A 23,820-nucleotide genomic window follows, 5' to 3' on the forward strand; every position below is an offset into this window, starting at 1 on the left:
AGAGTTTCCCCTTATAGTCAGTTTGGACATAATTTTGAATCTGACTAATTTGAAGATGAAATTTTATTTGGACATGCATTTAGAATCGTAGAAGTTATACTTTTTCTTATAAACACGAAAATTTTACAATTTGTGAAAATTATGAAAATTTCTCAACTCTTATATATACAATCTTATCAAATGAGCAAACCATAGTTCAGATCGTAAAGCGTTGCACTAATAAATAGCATATTTCCATATTTGTTTAATTATAAATAAGTGTTTGCGATTGCAAACTTTTAAATACATATAATTTTACAATAATTCACTAATCCAGTACTATGTATTTTTTTAGTGTAATCTTCTCATATGGTGCAAATTATCTGTTCATGACAAGCATGCGACTTTTTTTTTTGTAAAAAATTAAAGGGTCCCAAAATTATATGATAATAAATCTTTTTTTACAAAATATAAACTTATGAGTCATATATTTAAAAAAAATAATTAAAATCACAACTTGAATTATAAAATACTACTTAAAAGGAGGACATGCCCATTCCTCCTTAAACGTGCTGTTTAATTTGCAAAAATTGCAACTAGCATTATTATAGTAATATGAATTTAGTGAACTTAGCTACTTGTACAATATATTGGGAGTTCTAATCCCATCAAGTGCTGTTTAATTTGGCCCTATCATGGACTCCAAGTTACAGAAATATTTCCTTTCCCCCCTTCTTGGTCTTTTGGCTATAACCCTTTTAACTCATTGCAGTCAGCTAGTTTTTGATGATCAATCAGGTAATAAATTCTGGAAAGCTTTAATTTCTTGATTTCTTCTCCTAATTTTTTTTTATGATGTTAATTAAGTGTCTTATCAAATGTTCCTCTTCTTTATTTGTTATAGGATTCATGAAAATCGACTGTGAATTATCAGAAAACTCAAGCTATACATGCAATATGTTTCCAGTGACTTATACGAGCGATGAAACGTTCATAAACACTGGTGTAAATGCACGTCTATTGCCTGAATTCATTTACAATGATACAGAAATTTACTTAGAGACTGTTAGAAGCTTTCTAGAGGGGAAAAGGAACTGCTAAAACCTAAGATCTTCTAAAGACAAAGATAGCAAATTTCTAGTACGTGCCTTTTTCATGTATGGTAACTATGATAATAAAAGTCATGTACCAAAGTTTGATTTGCATATTGGTACTGAGCTCTGGGACACAATTTAACTGGACAATGCCTTTCATGTAGTCACAAAGGAGATTATACATGTTTTTCCTACGAATTATACGAACGTATGCCTTGTAAATACGGGCAACGGGACACCTTTTATTTCAGCGTTGGAGCTACGACGATTTAGAAGTTCAATGTATCCCTCTGAATATGAAATATCGCTGGAGCTTAAAATGCGTTACAATTTTATTTCCGGTACTGCACCACTGAGGTAAAATTGCTCTTTCATTTCTTCTGTTTTGGGATTCAGAAGCCCAGTGCTTGATATATATACATATAGTTTTGAATAGTCATACACTACTTCCCGTATGATATTTGACTTTGACTTTTAATAATCCTTTTTGCGTGAATTTTAGGTGTCAAAATATTTTGAATTAATTTATATACTTTTTATCGTATTTAAAATTATATGACATATTTCTGCGGATAAAGATAGAAAGTTAGTTAGTTGAGAATTATCTCGCTTTAGTCGTTCATGCTAGAAGTTTCTTGTTATTTCATTTCTGTTTTGATTATCATATAATATTTATTTTGTTGTTGATGTTACAATTTTTGCATATATGCTTCATACTTTAGTTGTTATATTTTTCTTCACTATTATTTTTTTTATTTATTATTATCTTGATTTATTTCGTCACGTATACTTTATACTCCCGAGATATTATTATATGAAACTTCACTAAATATGCTAATAGGGACTGTTTAATTATTGAATAAAGACCGAGTTATTCAGATTTAAAAATATTGTATAAGCTTTCCATATTTGATAGCATTTTTATAGCAAATATAAAATTCAAACTCATAAAATACCATGTTTGGTTCGCAGCCACATAATTAAGTTCACCAGTATAGTTCATAATACGAAGTTACGAACCCAAAATTGTATTCTAATATATACTTCTTCTTTGTTTGTTGCAGATATAGCTTTGACGCTTATGATCGAATTTGGGAAGCTCTTCAACTTCCAGAATGGGATATTGTTGCCACAGGACGAGAAGTCGACAGAGATATCGAGAACGACTTTTACCCACCAACTCTTGCCACGGGGACGGCAGCAACGCCACGAAATTCTACTACCTGGACTCTCTCATGGGGTCCTGCGGATCCCAATATTGACTGTTATACCTACTTGTATTTCGCTGAAATAGTGAGCCTTAAGCGTAATCAGACTAGAAAATTTGAGATATCATCATTAATGGTGAAACGGCGACCTGGGCGGAATTGGAGCCGGATTACTTGACCACTTTTGTGATGAGCGAGAAGCGAATGGCTACCAATTTCAACTATACGTTACGTCAAACCAACAATTAGAGATTGCCGCCGCTTATTAACGCACTTGAGGTTTGTGCTGCTAAACGGTTCTTCAAGCTTCATACTGATGAAAATGATGGTGCGTATACTGTGCTATAGCCCGAGTCCCTATTACCGTTTTTTGGATAACGATTGCTTGAAAAATTAGGCAAAATGATATTCATGATTTAATTTTAAACATCTAATCATAAAAAAAAAAGGTAGTATATATTGCACAGTGTGGAAGGTCATCTCTCTGATTAACCCTTGTGTCGCCACAACTAATCTTGTGTAATGACATTTGCTGTTTTTGTGGCGATAAATTTATTATGGTGTACCTTTTTTACTCATAATGTATTTAAAGAAAGGAGAAGTAAATTGAAACATGTCGAATCCGTTTAAATTATGAAAATTTATGTGTTATAAGCTAAAATCTTGATTGAGGCATGTGTGTCATCACAGCAACACCGGCCTTCACCTTCGCCCTTTTTGGGTTTAATGTTTATTTAAGTGCATCAATTTTAAGCCATTGCTTGCTTGTATTAGTTCATTGGAGCATTATCTTATAGGGAGAAATGTTAAAATACCTTCTGGGTAATTGTAATTGGCATTATTTGATAAGGAAAAAGTTTATTAACAAAGAATTTGATTCTACTGTGTTCAATTCAAAGAGTTATGTTCTAAGTTCTATTCATGTTCTCTTTTATTTATATCCCTACTCTGCTTTCTTGGAGTGTAGTTGATGCAATTATGGATATTAAGAAAACTTATGATGTGAAGAAAAACTGGCAAGGAGATCCATGCGTGCCAAAAGATTACACATGGGAAGGTCTTCGATGCAATTACAGTTCCAGCAGTTCTACACGAATTATAGGCTTGTATGTTTCAAATACTTATATCATTTGAGTTGTCCAATATATTGTGCATTGACAGAATAATATGCTTGCGGAATAAGGTCACTTCAAGGTTCTTTGAAAGTAAAGTACCTCTAAGTTCTTCTAAATTCACCATGCTAAATGTTTCAACCTCTTTCCAGGGACTTGTCCTCCAGTGGATTAAGTGGGGAGATTCCATCTTCTCTATCAAATCTAACTGCTTTACAGTACTTGTAAGCTTTCTTAAACCTGAAAAAACTAAAATCTATGAAAATTGACCAAAAGAGAATCATAATTCAAGAGAATGAAATGATTTTGAAAATCTCAGGGATCTATCAGACAACGATTTAAGAGGTCCAATACCAAGTTTTCTTGCTGAATTTGCGTTCTTGAGATTCTTGTAAGTCCTATTTGTACCTCCTTCTTCCTCTTGGTTATGATCATTTTCTCAATTAGAATGATCAAATGAATAAAGTATCTTTGCTACTTTTATGGCAGAAACATAACTGGAAACAAGTTCTGGGGTTCAATTCCTCTTGGACTTTCTGAAAAGGCAAATAATGAAACTTTGTTGCTCAGGTATGTGATAAGTTTCCATATCAAGAATATCAATAGCTAACACTAGTTTAAACGTGGAGAATTACAATCTTCCCTATGTCTGTATTTTCATTTGTGAAAAAACTTAATTTTCAGTATATAATATGTTCTACACATTGAAGGGGAGCCTTGGAGTAACTGGTAAAGCTGCCCTTTTTTTTTAATATGTTCTACACATTGCCAAATAATGTGTAAAACTCACTATAACATATTATCTACTGTAAACTATAGTAAGTTTAATGTGTATTTCTTATAAGTTCATATAGCAATACTCACCTTCATATTCTACAAGCCATGGTTACACATTCACAACCATGAAGATTACAATTTATGCAGCCTATGTGCCTTACAAGATGTATATAGGTGCACTTAAACCTTATCTGAAATATAGAGCCCGTTTGGATGGGCTTTAAGTTGGTCAAAACCAACTTAAAGCCCCTTTTTAGTTTTTGGACGTGTTTGCTTAATGCTAACTTTAAGCCATAAAGTTCTTAAAGTCAGTCAAAAATGAAAAGTTAGGATTCCTAATTATTTTTTTCTAAGTGCTTAAAGTCATTTTCTTTGACCATGAAAATTACTTTTATATCCCTTATATTTTAACTAAATTCCCAAACTACCCTTTTTATTCTTTTAACCCTAAAATTCACATCATTTTCCTCATTTAAGCACTTTTATCCAAACACTCAACTGCTTATTTATAAAAATAACTTTCAGCACTTCAAAGTTCTAAAAGCACTTCATACATAAAAGTTACTTTTTTTAAGCCCATCCAAACGGGCTCATAATTCATTTGTCCCTTCTGGGACATCCGATCAAATTGTAATGATAGAAAGAATATTAGCATAACTCTTGTGTAATAATGACACACACATATCAAGAAATTGTCCAAAATTACTTTAAGAAAGGACAAATATTTAATTCCCACCACTTCGACAAGATAAATTGTTAGTTATGCCAGTCAATCTTGAACTAGAGAACTTTTTCTTCGGTAACCGTAAATCTAAACTTCCTCCTTGGAATTTTCCAAGGGCTTTTACTTAATTTGTCTTTGAGGGTTTGCAAGCATTGACTGGTAGGAGGAGATGCAATCGCGGGACCAAAAGAGCGTGTTGTTCCATTTTGAGATCTTTAGATTCAGAAAATAAGATTGAAAGTGTGGCACCCAAACGTGTGGCCTAGTAGTCAATAAAGTGGGTTGAGAATCATGAGGTCTTTGGTTCAAGTTTCAGCAGAGACAAAAACATAAGGCGATTTCATTCTACTTGTCCTAGCATTGGTGGACAGACCTGATACCTATTTCTGATGGGAGGTGACAAGTATCCGTGGAATTAGTTGAGGTGCACACAAGTTGCACCAGACACCACGGTTATTAAAAACAAGGATCAGACTGAACCTGTGAAGCATATGGTTCTACTTATCTTTTGTCCCATTCCTTCGATCAAAGAAGAATTCACACTCAAGTCTAGTCCCAACAATTTTTATGCTTATGCCACGCATATAACTAAGTCAAGAACAAAATATTTTAAAATATAAAGAAAAATTCTAGCCAGGTACTCAGCAGTAGGTGTTCTTATATGATATCTCTTTCAAACAGCATTTTATGCTCTAAAACTCTAAAAGTAACAATATCGTTTATTTTAAAGTGTGCTTCTGATTTAAGGTGCTTCTGACTGCATTAGATTCAGGCAGAGGGAGATATGACTCCTGTTAGTGGTTAATAAACTTTCGCTTGGATTGGTTCCTTGCTCAAGTGCCAGTCTAATAATGTTATTCTAGTTCAGAAATTGTATGCTATTTGAACATCAATTTATGTCGGTTCAATTAACTGAATATCTCATTGATGTAAATAGAGAGATTATTATGTAAATAGCGAGATTGTTATGTAACTTCTGATTTAAACCTATGCTGGAGTAACACACCTATTTTCAACAGCATGGATGGATTCGTACCCCTCATTCCAAATCATTTTCAATCAGTTCAATGTACAAAAAAGAAGCTTACTATTCCAGTAGTTGCATCAGTTGCTGTACTGTTGATGCTCTCGATTGTGGTTATCACCAGTTGTTATTTCATCAAACGCAAAGGTATGCTATGTGAAAGTCTCTTTTATTTTTGTCATACTCAAGATGAAGAATGTTGCACTAAATTAGGACAATATTACTGTGATCAGGGGATAAAAGGGTCGAGTCTTTTGACTCAAGAAGCCAACGTTTTACATACACTAAAATAGTGAGTATGACCGATTACTTTGAGAAGATTTTAGGCAGAGGTGGATTTGGATTAGTATACCATGGCTACTTGGACAACAAAGAAGTTGCTGTGAAGATGCTTGCTGAGACAGGATACAAGGAATTTCAGATATAGGTTTCAAACTTGAACCTATTGAATTCGTGAACTCTTTAAGGACCTCTCACTATATATTACAAAAGTTTGTAGGGTCTGTAGACTTGCCGAAAGCTTAGAACTAATTCAATATTTATGTATATGATTTTATAGGCTGAGCTATTGGGAAGAGTTCATCACAAAAACTTGATTTCACTTGTTGGGTATTGTTATGAAGGTGCTTATATGGCGCTTGTGTACGAGTACATGTCAAATGGGACTGTAAAAGAGCATCTCAATGGTGAGAGTTTGACAATTTTCATGTTTTAGTCTTCTTTATCTGTTTAACCTTATCTCACTAACTAATTAGTAAGCTTTCATTTTTTTTGTTTCCGTTAAGACAACAATATGATATATTGTTTGGTAATGGACATTCTTCAAACAGAGGAATATGTGGTTATTCAAAGCTATTACATTTTCTTTTGATTAGTTAGTTTTATTAGTTTCATAACCAACTTGACTTCAAATCTTGAAAGATAAATCCTTCTATTTTTTCATCTAAAAAGGAGAAATACTACTATTTCTATCGTTCATGTTCTCTTAATTCAAGATGTACAACCTGAAAATTGTTGTCTAAATAAATTCTTCAGCTTGTTTTGATGTTCAACATATACAACACAATTTCTGATGCATCAGGGGTATGTATTAAAACAATTTAATTTGCTGATGTATAGATCCAAAATCATTGACTTGGATAGAGAGACTTCAGGTGGCCGTGAATGGAGTAGAAGGTAAACATACATCTTTGGTAGTGTTGGTCTTATGTTTGAGTTATCTCAACTTCTTGCATGTCTCACATGCTAAGAGAAGGAAACCTTTTTCTGTCGAAAGCCAATTCCCTGAGACAGACATAGCAATTGTCGCCTACTTCACTAGATTGTGGTTCTAAAATAGAAGATTTAACTTGGTATAGTCCATCAAGATAAAGTCATATCCATTTTCTTGCCTTGGAGGAGTTAGCATATAGTGAGATAAGATTAAATGTTATGCCCTAAAAAGACGGGTTGCCTAATGCCTTATATTTCTGTCTGTTCTCTTCTCACCTGCTTTGTGGTGTCTTCTTCATAATTTATTACGAATGATTAGCTTTTGTCCAAGGATTTGTGGAGGACATAACTTTGTACTTATAACCTATAGATCCGAGATTGTAATAACCATTTTTGTTTCTATTCATTTCTCTCATCTTGGTCTTCTCTTTATCTTTTTACTGAAATTAATGAGTTGGATTATGTGTATGTAAAACTTCTTAGGTCTGGATTATCTGCATAATGGTTGCACACCACCTATTGTTCACAGAGATGTTAAGAGTACCAACATCTTATTAGATGAAAACTTCCATGCAAAACTTGCCGATTTTGGAATTTCTAGAGCTTTTTCTGTAGATGAGAGCTCTTTCGTGTCAACTGCAGTGGTTGGCACTATCTGTTATCTTGATCCAGAGTAAGTAGTTTCTATAATCATCATTCATTTTGTATATTTCATTCTTTGGTATGATCATTAAAATGAATGGTAAGTAACTTGTTATATCATATTGATAGACGGTATAAGAACTATTTGACCCGTCTAGTTATCATGAACTAAATCCTCACGGAAGGCACCATTTTTGGGTTGCAGGTATGCTCATTTACAGAAGTTGCATGAAAAGAGTGATGTTTATAGCTTCGGAGTCGTGCTTTTGGAACTCATCACTTGGCAGCCTCCTGTGATAACAAGCAAGAACTGTCACATAACTCAATGGGTTGGTAATTCTCTTACTTCTGGTGATGTTGCCAATATTATTGACCCCAGTCTAGATGGAACCTGTGATGGTGAATTGGTGGAAAAATTTGTAAGATTAGCAATCAGTTGTTGCTCACCCTCTTCTGCTAATAGGCCAACCATGCATAATGGCCTATTCAGAAGATTCGAGTTTAACAATCCCTGTGCTTCTTGATAGCAAGTTCTCAAGCAGATTTTGATTTTAATTAGTTACAGGAGTATGCAATATGAGGACTCTCTTTGATGTTTGTTTTTAGTTTTCTTTTTATCCATCTCTTTTGGCTTGTAATTTGTACTGGTGGGCAGCTGTCCATGCATTTTTACTTTGTAAACTATGTTGCTGTTGAGAATTTTGAATGTTTCAAATACCATCTTTGTTCACTGGGACAGACTTGATTTAACATGTGCTTGAAATGTTCTTCCAACTTTTGCTAGACCTGCCAAGATGTGCAGGTCCAAAAAACTACTTATTTCTAATAAATAGGCTCATGAACCTATTGCTTTTGCGCCCCTTTTCAAGTAACATCAAAGTTTCGTTTGCGACATGCATATTACTGACCGCCTTGGTTTTATATACAAATAGGCACACTATTCACTGTCATTTACACAAAATTCGACAATTGGTTGAGGCGGTCGTACATGCCACGCCATATAGTTGAGCTTTGCCACACTCAAGCTTTGGCTTCTGTTTCTTTGTAGAAGTAGTTGGTTCAATTTTTTGTTTCCTACTTCCGTCGCCCCGCTGCACAGATGTTGAGCATTTGGGTAGAAGCATGATCTGCTTAATTTCGAGTGCAGGAGTCATTTTGTCTGGCATTCTGAACATCGACTTTCCAGCTGAAGGGTATTCAATATGCTCGATAGGCTGTGATTCATTCTGGTGAGAAGGTTAAAAGGAGAGCAAAATAATCAGGATCTATGTAATATGATGCCATTATTAATACAGAGATAATTCATGGAAATGTACTGAGATAAATTAATGAACTCTTTTAGCTTGATATTGTATAAAAGTTAGGGATAGGGTTGCAACACATTTCTTATTTAATCTCTAATTTTGGATATTCTCTTTCTGCATTTACTTTTCCGCAACAATACTAAAGTATTGAACTATTGATATTCTGAACGTCCTAATGACTCATGTGAGTTATACCTGGTTGTTGCCTAAGTGATGAAACATTTTACTTTACCTGTTCCTTCTACTGAGTTAATTGTCTGCGAAAAAAGTAAAGTAAGAACACAATATTTTACATGAAAAACACCCGACTCACAATGGTGAAAAACCAGGACTTATACCTCCTACACAATTTGTCCCAAATTCACTAAACACAATGAGCCATTTTAGTTACTTACCGAATCAAGTGAATAAACAAAAAGATAGAAAGTGAATACTCCATTAAGTGCAACTGACATCTAGTAAATCACACATTTATAATTCATACAAACACATACACTATATATATATATAAGCTTAGCACGAGACCATCTTTGGTCCGGCCGCTGGTGGTGAACTATAGGAAAGGCGGATTACATAATTTATTAGTATCTTTCAAACCAAATACGTACGTAACTAATACACACCGACGACTGCCAATACATAAAACTTAAACTCTATAATTGACGAGCGATCGGTACGTAGCACCAGGCTGCCAACCAGTGGGAATCACATTTTTGGCTATTAATATCTGGTCAGAATATTGTGAAGTTAATCGAATAGAAAAGGGAGGGTGTAACTCAGAGCCAGCATCCAGCTTCCAAACAGCACCCCAAGACTGCTGCATTTGCCTCCATTTATAATTCTTTCCTCTACTAATGCTGCTTCTTTTTTCCTTCAATTCAACTTTAGCAAGATCACCATCTCCTTCTTCAAATTCTATCACAACTGCAAAGTACTCCGAGTTTGAACCTTGATCAACGTGGAAAGCTATATTTTTCCTTGAATAATCACACGCTACCCTGAAAATAATAAAAATGGGTATGATCGATGCATACATAAGGTAATACTCACTCTGTCTCAATTTATGTGACGTTATTTGATCAAATAATTTTTTTTAAAAAATTAAAATAATAGTAGACAATTGTCCAATTATAAATCATCTAATTAAAACAAAAATGAGAATTTAAAAATTGAATTATATATAAATAAGGAGTATGACCTATTCAAGACATTCTAAAACGGACCGACAAGTATATAGGACAGAAAGAAATTAATAGTTTGACTTTTTTTTTAATTTAAAAAGAATTTTAAGTCATATATACTTTGTTGTAGAGTAGTTTGACAACTACACCGCAGCTCCATCAATTTGCTAAACTCAAGATATATTAATTTAAATAACTATTATGAATTTAATTAATTTTATTAGATTAGTCCATCTTGAGCTTCAAAGGTTTGTTATCATATATCTTACGAGATTCCAGCTTACTGTTTATTAACCATTTACACGTAGTTGACTTTTAAATAACTTTAAAAAATCCTACACAATTGAGTGTATAAAATTAATCTTTTAAAACAAAAAATGTTTGATTTTATACATATTACTAGTATTATAAAGAACTAGTATTAATGTATATATATTATTACATATACTATCAAGTTACTTAAACTCTGCTAATGGTATGTAATTATGTATTGACTATAGTAATTTTGGATGAATCTTCTATAAATTAACAAGAGCAAGTAAATATGTTACGTACACCAAAAATTACCTAAGTCTTAGGATATTAAAAATTGAAAAAATGTAAACCATGTAAATCCAAATTAAATGATAAAGAGTATGCTTTATTTATTTCCTTGGGAGGGGGTAGTTGAGTAAGTGGAATTTGCCTAGCATAACGTATTTGCAAGACACCAGCATCCCTGAGTTTTTGTTCTTGTCCATGAATAGCCATTGAACCAAATGCAGTTCCACTTAAGTCAAAGTGTGCTGATTGGGCTACACAAGGACCTCCTGGACAAAAATCTGTTATCACCACCCTTACTCCCTTCCCTGAACACGATCGATGATCCTTCTTTGTACATTTCACCTATCACATACAATATTAATTAATTATTCTCTTTTGCTTTATTGCTAATTAAAATACTTGAATAATATTAGGGAACCTGGTAGCAAGCTCCACATTCTTTTCCAGAATTATAGAGGGATGGGCCAATCCCAGTAACCAAAGAAGAGAAAGGTGCTTCTGATACTGCACTTCCATATCCACAGGATCCTCCTGCACTCATATATAAACATATGCACGCAGTAACTCCTCAGTATAATTTAATTATTATATAGTGATAAAATAAAATACTATCAGTATATATATATATATATATGTAACTGTTGTAACAGGTAAACTGTCTCTGATTTTAATAACTCATTAATTACTATGTGTGGGGGGAGGGGGTGAGAGGAAATATAATGTTGAGATATAATATAGTACTCAAGTCATTAAAAATGTGTTTCAATATATACACTGATAGTATTTTATTTTATCACTATATAATAAGGCCTTAAGATTTTAATTAGATAAAATGCATGGTCCTGACTTTAACATGGTATTAGAGAAGACAAATGCACGAGATTCAAATTTCACCACTATTTTTTTTAAAAGAAAGAAAATCATGTGCGTGAGAAGGCGTACGTAAAGAGAGAAAGGAAGTTACCGTCACTACCAGCACCATCGGGGCTGCCATACCAAGTAGCGCCGGCCGTCCCCCAGTGAGTAGCATAGGTGGACAAATTGAAGTGTTTAGGTTTGAAACCAAAGCTTTGGCTAGTGAAACAAACTAAAACAATTATTAGATATTGAGAAAGAATGACCAAATGTGATATGCCTAATAAGCCCATGTTTTTTTTTCTTGCCTAATTTTTTTAATTTGTAGTAATAATATTACTAGCTAGAGTAAGTATTTGGTAATGCAAAATGGAGACCGCAATGTTGAAGTATATATAGATGATTGAATTATTGGCTATTGCTATCACATTAATTAATCCTCCACGTGCACTTCAACTTTGCTTTTGTTGTGGGGTAAATGTCAATATATGTCAAATCTAATTTCTATTTGGGTTTAACTTTTATATACAAATAATGTAAAATTAATTCTTGATTAAATTACCTAATAGATAATTACAAGTTACAAGTAATTATTCATAATAGTATGAAATTAATTATCTGCAAACAACCCATTATAATATAATAGTGTAAAATTTTGTTAGTATACATAAGTGAATTAAAGTTCAATTATGCATGTGATTGGAACCCTAATCACTATTACCATGAGGGATAATATGAGTGACCGATTTTTTTTTGGAGATGATTCTTTCTTGTCACGGTTTGTCTTTTAAATAATTGCGATAGAGGACGAACACATACTAATATATGATTAATTAGTATCTAATAAGTAAAAGTATTTTAGAAAGCGACATGGGGCACCTACTAATATATGATTAATTATAAGTATCTAATAATTACTAAAAATATTTAAGAAAGTGACATGAATTCTTATCTCCTCTACTTTTTAATGTTTTCCCACGCACCAAATTGAAATTACCAAAAGAGAAGGAAAGAAAAAAAAATTAAAGAATGCTGTATATATAGTTTGAATTAAAATGGAAAAAATAAATGTTAGCTTTCCCATTTGAAATGCAAATGATCAAGGTAAGATATGTATGCTTTTATTTACTTTACTATATAATATTTTTTATTTTATAGCAGCGTAGAAGAAATTGTCCATTAAAAACCTTTTATAAAGTTCAAGTGTTATATATTGTCATTATTTATGATATTAGGTCATTCAAATATACAAGTAAACTTCTTTAAAGAATTTAATTTTGAAAATAAGAAATGTGATTTACCATAATAAATAAAAATAATTTGATGATGTAAAAGTTTTTTACACTAACATTTTTTTAATATATATCATCATGCATGTCATTTAATTATTTACAAGTAGGCCTTCTTAATTAAAACATGAAATTTGTAATTTTAAAAATAAAAAAGCTTAACTATTTTCAGAGAGCAAACGGTGACCTAATATGAAATAAAAATTATTTACCCTATAATCTATATTATCAGTGTATATTATTTTGAATCCACCATATACAATATACGTATATCCAGAATAAGAATGGCTTGTTATTTTCTCTGTGCATGAGCACTTTAAAGTGAAAAGACAAACTTGTCGGCAGAAATGGGGCCATCCATGCAAATCTTTGTATGTCATTTTTCCGTCTTTTCTTCATATATATAAATAAATAAAATCCCCACTAACCTGCCGTTGATGGTGGTTATTGGTCGTTGACACTTACCCAATTTCTGTTTGTCCATTTCTTAGTCTTATATTATACACCCAAAACTAATCCCCTTCCCATATAATTAAACATCTCTATAACAATCATCTTATACAGCAATAATATCGTACCCTTACAAGTAAGGTTCGAAGAGAGTGATGTATACGCATTCTTACTCATATTTTATGAAGTTAGAGAGTTATTTTTAATAGACCATCATCGTCTCAAGTAAAACATATCAAAATCAATAAGAAAAGAAAGATAATAATTAATGAAGAAATCATATAAACAATAATAGAAAAAAGAATAGTAGCAACCACAAATAGTATGGAAAATGAAACAAATAAATTAACGCAATAGATAATAATAAAATCGAAGAATAGGATAGTAGGAGAATTACTAATTAATAATAATATTGACAAGGGAAACTAAACAATGATCGACTAACTATCTACTAACCGTCTATCCTAATATATCCTCAATTTCCATATCCTCTTAGTGTTTGGTCATATCCTCTGTAAGTTGTAAGTATGTCATGTCATGTCTAATCACCTCTTTCTAATACTTCTTTTGGCATGTACCTCTACCTCTCCTAATTAAAACCCACCATAGCCAGCATTCTTTACATGTTTGAATTATCTTAGTCTCGATTCTTTCATCTTGTCCAGCACTGGGACCACTCTTACCTTGTCTCTTATATCTTCGTTTCTGATCATATCTCACCTTATATACCCACATATACATCTCAACATCCTCTCATCTCCACTACTTGAATCTTTTAGACGTGTGAGTTTTTGACCGGTCAATACTCTGCTTCATATATAACATAAGTCTAAATAATACATTCTTATCACACAAAACACCGAATAATCTTTTGAAGTTGATGTTCATAAATCATGATTATCATTTATTTATGAATCTGTTTTGGGTGTGAGAAGAAGATAGACCAATTCATATTATACTTATAATTTGAATAAAATAAAATAATCTTATAAAAATATTACGTGTTATATAATTACAAGCCTCCTATATTACATTTTGTTGATCTTCTATGACATATGGACTATAAAATCGAATTATCCCGAAACAAACGTCTTCAAAATCTTTATTTGTCCAATGGATTATAAAATCATTAAAGATCAAGAATTGAGGTATTTAATTAGACCTAACTAAATGATAGGTAAGAGTTAGTGTTTCAATTAATTTTGAAAGAAATTCATCCGGTAAGAGTTTTTTGAAAACATACAAAATACATAAATGTGAATTAAAACACTTATCTTTTGTTTTTAATTTTACGTTATAGGTTCTTGAAAGATATAAGTTTTCTTTTCTTTTTTAATTCATGAACCTATAATAAATATAATTTAATAAAAAGTTTTCTCTTTCAAAACTTTTGTCCTATAAATAGAGTTTCTTTTGTTTGAAAAGAAAAGAACTCAAAAAATAAATACTTTCCCTTGAAAAAACATTTGTGAGACATTAATCAAATGGTGAAATCACCGATTCAAGAATAGAAGAGCAACATTGTTGAATGCTACTTGTTTTGTGGCTTAGTTGAATTCCGAAGATAGAGTTGTCATTTATTCTTCCGTTTGCTCGTGGGAGAGACTCCAACTATCTTCAAGTTACATATTAGCGTGCCTCTAAACCAAGCAAGTTTTATTTTGGATTCCGGGTACTATTATCATTCTTGTTTTAACAATTTGAAGATAGTTGTCTCTATGGCATCCACATCAATATCGAATAGTTTTTCATCTTTGCCTAATCCTAATTTTGAAATATTTGATGACAAAGATTTTTCTAGATAGCGTGGAAAGATGGAATTCTTTTTAAGATGATTGAAGTTGGTATATGTTCCAAAGAAACCTTTTCCTGATGTTTCTGGTTCTGAGGTAATGTCACGACCCGAAACGGGCCATGAGTGGCACCCATACACTTAACCTCCTAGGTGGGAGAACCAACAATACAAATCCCAACTTATATTAGCGATTCAACTTATAAAACATGACAATAATGTGGAAGTTCAAACCTTATCAAAGTAAGAAATAACAAAAGTCACTAAAGTCTATTACATAACGTTCCCCAAAACCTAAAAGTCATCACATCAAGGACATCTAATCTTAAAATACTAAGTCTGGGGATATCAAATACCAAAATAAATAAATAACATAGTTTGTGTCAGAAAACTAAGGACATCATGCCATGACTAAGAGAATCCAATACGAGCTAGGAGGATAGCTCACCCTAAAATCTGATATGCTGGAGACTAGCAAGAGATGAGGGCGAGTCAAAGTCGATGGTACACTCGCTACACTCCACAAAATAAAACAAAGAAAAATAAAAATAGGTGTCAATACAAGGCAACATGTACTGAGTAAGTATCATCGGCCGACTCGAAATAAAAATTAATATGTATAAAGTAATAGCAGAAAATCAACTATAGCACTTAACAAGTGGCAAACAAAAAAATCAAGATCAAGTGACAACACAATAAAACAATCACGTAATCAGTCAATAGAATCAAAAGTACACATGAGGACTTAGGCCTCCACACCACGGTCTTTTGGGAAATGAATTATTTGAGATTATGTAGTATTAAGTCATTTATTTTTTTTCCTTTAGTATTACCATGACGGAACATGACATCCGATCCAATAATATCGTATCTCCACGTGACACATCATGCCGATTTGTGGCACCCGATCCCATAATATAATTAATTTATCATTCTTTATTATCACAGTCTACTTCATTAACAATATTTCATCAAGCATTCTTTATTCAAGGCATCACTTTTGATAGGGCAAGTTTAAGATTATGGATTTTACGGTCTTGAAATTACAGACCAATCACAACAACATATCTGTCACGCCCCGGGAGGGTACCCTAGATGTAACCGGCACTCAGAAACCATTTCTGGCTCACAAGCAAACCACATAGCCTGATCACACATCCATCCATTATTTCAATCAGCGAAAAGTTTTAAAATAAAGAATAATTTAGCGGGAAACTCAAAACATCAATCTAACTCAAAGAATAAAGGTCATGGGCCAACAATTCAACTCTAATATTTGTCATTAAAAATAGTTTGACAAGAATAATTTAAGGAAAGAAATACTCAATCGACCCTTCACTATCAAGTCTATGAAGCCTCTATCATTACTATCTAATTGGTGCCAATGACATGTTCATGGCTACCTCAACTCAAAATGAAAAGGCTAACTCGATGCAAGATTACACAGACAGTGTCCTCCGAATATAGGGGAGGACTCACCAATACGCTGAGTGCGAATAGATCCCCAATGATGCTCCTATTGACGATCTCTTAAACCTGTCTCTGCATCATGAAATGATGCAGGTCCAAATGGACGTCAGTACGTGGAATGTACGAGTATGTAATATGGTAGAATGAAACATACCTCAAGGGAGAATAACATCGGTCCACATATCTCAAATCAAAAAGATAAGAGAGACTCAAATAAGGCATCATAAATCTAAAGTAAGGATACAGTTTAGACAGAGACCAATCATATACCATACAATCCAATCCAATTATGTATAATACAGTTCAATCAAATCATTTACAATTCGATCCTTTTCAATCATGTACAATCCAATTATATATACTCAACTCAACAATCAGCTCAAAGGACTCAACTCAGTAAATATGCAAATTAAATTATGCAACGTTTTACAATTCAACTCAAAGAACTCAACTCAATAAATATGTAACAACTCACTCAAGTATCCTAAGTCTAACAAGAAATAGTTTAGACAGGACTAACTCATAAGCATATAGCAACTCACTCAAATGCCCTAAGTCTAACAAGAAATAGTTTAGACAGGACCAACTCGTAAATCACTCAACTCAACTGACTCGGAGCACTATCAAGACCTAAATGGGAGTTTCTCTTATCCGACAACCATCACCTATGAGCCGGTGATAGTACAACAATCAGACGTTGTTGCCACGTCCGTCCATACCTTGTCAGGGCATGAACGCCTCCCTAATCATGGATACCATCGATTAGTCAAGTCCTATCATTCCAGGATAATTAAATGGGAAACATCCGACTTTAACGGTTCGATCCCATGGGAAGCATCCGACTTTAATGGTTCCATCCCTACCTACGTTGGCGGTGTAGTTTCTAGGGTTCGAGTATGGACTATACTCTTACCCGCTTCGGTGCTCGATACTCCTCCCATGACTCCATGCTCATAAGACTCCCTCTAATTATCTCAAACAAGCCCTCACGGCTAGTTTCATGTGGAACATTACCACCTCATCAACTCTGTTCTCATTTCAACTCAATTAAGTCATAATGGCAAGTCTCATTTAGGACCTTGTCCACTCGTCAATTCCATCCTCAAATCAACTCAATCAAGCCTCATTTAGATAAGCATTTATGACATCTCCTTAAGACTCATCACAACCCTATGGCTTTTAGCCCAACAACTCAAGTGAAGTAACATATTCAAGAAAATTGACTTATGCAACATAATCACATGGTTAATGAGATCAATAAGACATATTAACAAGTAAAAATGCTCAACTCATTTATAATCAAAATACTCGTATTCAAAATAATTAAAAGACTCCTCAAACTCAACTCATGCTTAAACTCTTTTTAAATCATAGATGAAAATAATCATTTCTTAAACTCAAAAATAGTGTATAAATAGTTTATGCAAAAATGCTCACAAATCATTTATTTAAAACTCCTTCTCAAAAGATCCTTTATTTTTAAAATACTCATAAGACTCCAATCAACTCAGATTATGCAAATCACATATCTCATAATCATATTAGACTCCAATCCGCTCTATCACATAACATCCTCATCAATATACCTATTCATCAATCATTCTACACATATTAAATAAGCATCATTCACGTCATCACTCACATCATCATCAAAACATCATCATCACATCATCATCATCTATTATCATTTGCATCATCATCAAACATCTACTCCAAAATCCTTATTTTTGTCCTATGTTCATTTTTATAGAAGCAAAGGGACATTCTTAACTAACCAATTCATTCTTTTCATTCCAATCAATACATATATACACACAACTATCCATCTCAACCTCAAAACATTTATGACAATAAATCTCATCTTGGGTTCATGTGAATGAAACATGAACCCATACTCTCAACAAAACTCAACTCAAGAATAGCATCAACATCTATAAAACTATATACAAGGATACATTTGTAGTTAATAATATGAAAAATAACTATTTAGTAACTCAAGTCATTAAAATCAGCAATCAACCATTTGTATCTAAAAACATTCCATAGTTTAGGGAAAACTTTCAAGAAAACCTTTCTACAAGGTGCAACTCTTTCACAACTCCTAACCAACACATCTATGGGCATATGGAAGAACTCAATCCATATTTTAGGTTAGCCTTACATACCTTAGTGAAGACTTGAAGAAAACCTTGATGTTGTGTCTTCAATGGAGGACTCAAATCTTGAAGCTCTTGGAACTCTTCTTGTTGGAAATGGAGAAGAAGAAGAAGAGAGAGAGAAAAACTCCTAGGGCTTTTTAGAGAGAGAGAGGGGGCTGAAAATATGAGCTCAAAATGGACTAGTGTGATACATATATAATTTGGGGAAATTCCCAAATTACCCCTTCTCAAAAGTTCTGAAAATAGGCTAAAAATGCACCTGGCGCGATAGTGGCGCGTCGCGCCCTTGCAGCGCCAGGCTGATTACGCCTAAAACCTGCACACCTCGTAGTGGCGCGCCGCGCCAAGGACCAAACTACTGAGGCACATTCTTGGTGCGATAGTGGTGCGTCGCGCCCTTACAGCGCCAAGGCCAAATCTTTTTGGGTTTTGGAAATTGGCTTGAAAACCCTGCACACCTCGTAGTGGTGCGTTGCGCTAGGGGCCAAACTACTGAGGCTTGTTCCTGGCGCGATAGTGGCGCGTCGCGCCACTGCGGCGCCAATCCCAGCTTTCTAGTAGTTGAACCCCAGGCCTGAAAATCCCTGCTGTGCTAGTTCATCTCAGGATCGACATATCTTTTGACTCCGTACTCCAAAAGTTACATTCTTGGTGGCGTTGAAAAGAAGACTCGACGACCTTTAATTTGATGGGTTGTGGGCCACCCAGATTGTCATCTTTCAAAAGATAGGTTCGTTAAAAGTCAACCTCTTATGCGAACTCCTCCTCAAACTTAGCCACGATGAATCTTTTGGATTTGATTTGGTCCTAGGAGCCCCCTTGTGACCCCACATCACCTCCAACATCCTTAAATTTCTTGGGGACTCATCCTAGCTCATGCATACGCTCTTCAATACTCAGGTTCGACCCTACCCGTATACAAGAAGGGTCCGAATCTTAGGATTTTTTTTTTGAGGGGTGTTACAATATCAACCATCCAAACCACAATAATTAAATGCATAGAAAACTTTACAACATTACTCAACGATTATCAATCACTATTAAAAGTCTCTCTATGATATAGAATAAACCATAACCTACCTCAACCGAAGAACTGAAGTCAAACAAGCTGATTCACCAATGTTTTTCCTTTCTTGAACGTCTCAGAACATTTCCAATTTATCAAGTATACAATATTCGTAAGCAGACAAGTCTATAGACACCCATATTGTTATACATCTAGACTACACCCAAAAATTCACCCAAATCTATAATTAATTTCCTAAATATCAAACCTAAGGTTAAGTCTTAAGTCCTCCATAACTCTTCATTAATTCCCCCCCCCCCCCTCCAGCAGATCACGTGGATGCATAAAAAAATTTGCAACTCATTTCTTTCTTTTTGAAACTAATAATATTATAGTATTGAATTCTATGCAATCTACATATATATTAAAGGCTACTTACTTGATCACCTGAAGCACTCGTTGGTCCTTTCTGCTACTTGTGTCACCGTCGTTGAAGTTCTTTAGAGTCTATGACTCAACGTTGGAATCTCTAATTATTATTAATTAAGTTTTACATAAGGAAAAAATGGTATAGGGTATTATATAAATTATAAATTTAGCCCATCAACTAAATTAATTATTTAAAATTATCCGTCAACTAAATACTATAGTTATCGAATTGTCTAAAATTTAATTTAAAATTTACAGGATGAAACTTTTATCAAATAAGAAGCTCTAGTACTCAAAACGACTTAATGGATCGTTACAAGTAGCAATTGACGAGGCTACTTTGATTAAAGAACAAATTACCAAGTGGCAAGGTGATGATTATTTATGGAAGAATTATATTCTTGGAGGAATGTCCAATAAATATTATGATCAGTATTATATTTAGTGTAAATTTACTAAGGAGATTTGGGATACACTTCAAGTTATTTATTTGGCAGAAGAGGCAAATTCAAAGATTTTTTTTTATTAAACGGACCTAACCCAAGGATCTCCCCCCTCGTGGCGGTCAGGGGTTGAGCCACACACTCCCAAGCCTTAACATAAATAAAAGAAAGAAATTTCTTATTTCAAATTATATGGAGTTCAAAATGGTTGATGACAAGTCAATCACTGAACAAGTACAGGAATTTCAACTTATAGCTAACAAGATTGCTATAATCGAAATTGCTCTTGATTAAAATTTTCATGTTGGTGCTATTGTCTTAAAATTTTCCCCGTCTTGAAAAGAGTACAGAAGCAAACTCTTACACAAGAAGGAAAATTTGATTCTTGAACAATTATTGCAACACTTGCAAATTGAACAAGAGACACGATATCGTGACAATAATATTTTGAAGGAATCCATCATGAAAGCTCATGTTGTTGAAGAAAAATCTATCAAGAAGGAGCCTGACAATAAGAAATTTTCAAAGGCAAAGAAGAGCATAAATTTCAAGTGTACTAATTACAATCCTAAGTCCAATGAATGTTATCATTGTCACAAAAATTTCCATTATGCACATGATTGTAAGATTCTTAAAGCTGAAAAGAAGAAAGAATAAATAAATAACAATAGACAAAATGACCTTGTGTCAATGGTCAAAGAAACATTTGTAGCAGGAGATCAAGTGGAATGGTGGATAGACACTGGCGTAACTCGTCATGTATCAGGTGATCAAAATACTTTCATGACCTATGAATTAGTAGGGGAAGGGGCGATAAAATATTGCATATAGAAAATTCGTCCCCTGCTAAAGTTGTGGGAATAGGAATTGTTGAACTGAAATTCACTTTCGAAAAGATGGTCACATTGATAGATGTATTGCGTGTTCGTGATATTCGAAAGAACTTGGTATCAGATGCGCTTCTTTCGAAGCATGATTTTAAAATAATTTTTGAGGTAGATAAATTTATTTTTTCTAAAAAAGGTATGTTTGTTGAAAAAGGTTATGCGATAAATGGAATGTTCAAACTCAATATTGAAAATGAAAATATTTCTGCTTATGTTGTGGAGTCTCTAGATTTATGGCATGAACGTATTGGTCAGGTGAATTTTAGATCTATTCAACTTATGATAAATAATGGATTAATTAAAGATTGTGGAAGGGATCATACTACTAAGTGTCTTACTTGTAGTAAATGCAAAATAACAAAGAAGCCTTTTAAGATTGTTGAAAGGATATCCACACTTATGAAATTAATCCATACTGATATTTGTGAGATGGATTATTTGTCACGTCATGAAAAGAGATATTTTATCACTTTCATTGACGATTACTCAAGGTATACATATGTTTTTTCATTAAAAATAAAAGATGAGGCTTTTGAGACTTTCAAAACATATAAAGTAGAAGTCAAAAATAAATTGAGTTTGAAGATTAAATCAATTAGATCTGACAGAGGTGGAGAGTATTTAAAATATGATTTTATTGATCTTTGTGAAAAAAGACATTGAGAAACAATTGACTATGTCGTATACACCACAATAAAATGGTGTAGAAGACGAAAAAATAGAACTTTTATAGAAATGATTAACTCTATGCCTTATGGATTTAGTATGACTGAAAATTTGTGGACTGAAGACTTATTTTCAACTTGTCATATTTTGAACCGAATTCCTTCCAAGAAACATGATACATCTTCTTATGAACTATGAAAGAATCGCAAGCCAAATATAAATCACTTTAAAGTTTGGAATTATTTGGTTCATGTTAAATTACCGGATCAACATATGCCTAAAATTGGCTATAGAGGAATAGATTGTGTATTTATTGGTTATTCACAAATCGGTAAGGTTTACAGATTCTTAAATATTGAAACTCCCTCACACAATTATTGAATCATTGCATGCTAACTTTTTTGAGCATATATTTCCTAAGAAAAAAAATCTTGGGAACAAGATGCAAGTTCTTCTATATCTCCTCATAAAAGAAAAGTAGTTGAACCCTTGGAAGAAAGTCAACTAAGATGTAATTCAAGATCTGCCAAATCAAGAAATTTTGGACCTGATTTTCAAACTTATTTGGTTGAAAAAGATCCTAAAAGTTATGCTGAAATAATGTCTTAATATGATGCTCTTTTCTGGCGTGAAGCTATTGATGATGAAATACATTCTATTTTGTCATATTATACTTGAATTTTATCATATCTTCCTTCTGTATGTAAACCAATTAGTTGCAGATGCATTTTTAGGAAGAAAATAAAATCAGATGGTATGTTAGATAAGCACAAAGTTCGCTTGGTAGCTAAAGGATTTACTCAAATAAAAGATGTTGATTATTTTGATATTTTTGCACTTGATTCTCGGATGACCTCTATTCGTCTCTTGATTGTTTTAGCAACAATTCATGGTTTTGTAATTCATCAAATGGACATGAAGACTGCATTTCTGAATGGAGATCTAGATGAAGAAGTTTACATGAAAAAATCAGAGGAATTTTTCATTGCTGGTCAATAAGATAAAGTTTGTAAGCTTCTTAAATCTTTTTATGGATTAAAACAAACTCCAAAGCAATGGCATGAGAAATTTAGAAATGTTATGATTTCTAATGGCTACTTAATCAATGATAGTTATATCTTTATATTTAGTAAATTTCAAAAAAAAATTGGTGTTATAATATGTCTTTATGTAGATGATATGTTGATCTTTGGAACAGATATTGAAACAGTCAAAGAAATAAAATCCTTTCTAGCTTCTCAATTTGAAATAAAAGATCTTGGAGAAGCTGATGTGATTTTGGATATTAAAATCATAAGATCATTTAATGATTTGACTCTTACTCAATCAAGTTATATTGAGAAAGTTCTAAAGAGGTTTGGACACTTTGACGACAAACCTGCTCTTACACCATTTGATCCTAGCATCAAATTAATGTGAAACTCTAGTGTTGTTCTTGACCAACTGACATATTCTCAGATTATTGAGAGTCTTACGGATGCCATGCATTGTATCAGGCCAGATATTGATTACGGAGTAGGAATTTTGAGCAAGTTTACTAGTAATCCTGGAGTTGAACATGAAATGCCTTAATT

At 33.2% G+C, this 23,820-nt stretch overlaps 1 protein-coding gene, 1 non-coding gene and 1 pseudogene across 2 annotated transcripts; 2 read left to right on the forward strand and 1 right to left on the reverse strand.

The window, feature by feature from the left end:
* The first annotated feature begins 674 nt into the window (after positions 1 to 674).
* LOC129896256 (putative leucine-rich repeat receptor-like protein kinase At2g19210) lies at positions 675 to 8,522 on the forward strand (annotated as a pseudogene).
* LOC129898066 (U6 spliceosomal RNA) lies at positions 4,774 to 4,876 on the forward strand. The gene has a single exon (XR_008768984.1). It is a non-coding gene; the product is annotated as a U6 spliceosomal RNA (small nuclear RNA).
* A 987-nt stretch (positions 8,523 to 9,509) lies between the features above and the next one.
* LOC129895237 (expansin-B15-like) lies at positions 9,510 to 12,020 on the reverse strand. Its single transcript, XM_055970922.1, has 4 exons — positions 11,765 to 12,020; positions 11,219 to 11,331; positions 10,943 to 11,142; positions 9,510 to 10,074 (listed from the first exon to the last, which is right to left on the reverse strand). The coding sequence occupies exons 1-4, from the start codon at positions 11,946 to 11,948 to the stop codon at positions 9,723 to 9,725; spliced, it is 849 nt and encodes a 282-aa protein (XP_055826897.1). The 5' UTR covers positions 11,949 to 12,020; the 3' UTR covers positions 9,510 to 9,722.
* Positions 12,021 to 23,820: the final 11,800 nt, after the last annotated feature.

Source organism: Solanum dulcamara, chromosome 7 (assembly GCF_947179165.1).
Source record: "Solanum dulcamara chromosome 7, daSolDulc1.2, whole genome shotgun sequence".
Taxonomy (NCBI): Eukaryota; Viridiplantae; Streptophyta; class Magnoliopsida; order Solanales; family Solanaceae; genus Solanum; species Solanum dulcamara.

What these genes read in the sequence shown, in the direction of transcription:
- LOC129895237 (XM_055970922.1), bottom strand. Translation starts at nt 11,948, where the DNA reads ATGGGCTTATTAGGCATATCACATTTGGTCATTCTTTCTCAATATCTA. An exon ending in AATGTGGAGCTTGCTACCAG is followed by an intron (nt 11,143 to 11,218) that starts GTTCCCTAATAT and finishes TGTATGTGATAG; the next exon opens with GTGAAATGTACAAAGAAGGA. An exon ending in TTGCAAATACGTTATGCTAG is followed by an intron (nt 10,075 to 10,942) that starts GCAAATTCCACT and finishes TATTATTTTCAG; the next exon opens with GGTAGCGTGTGATTATTCAA.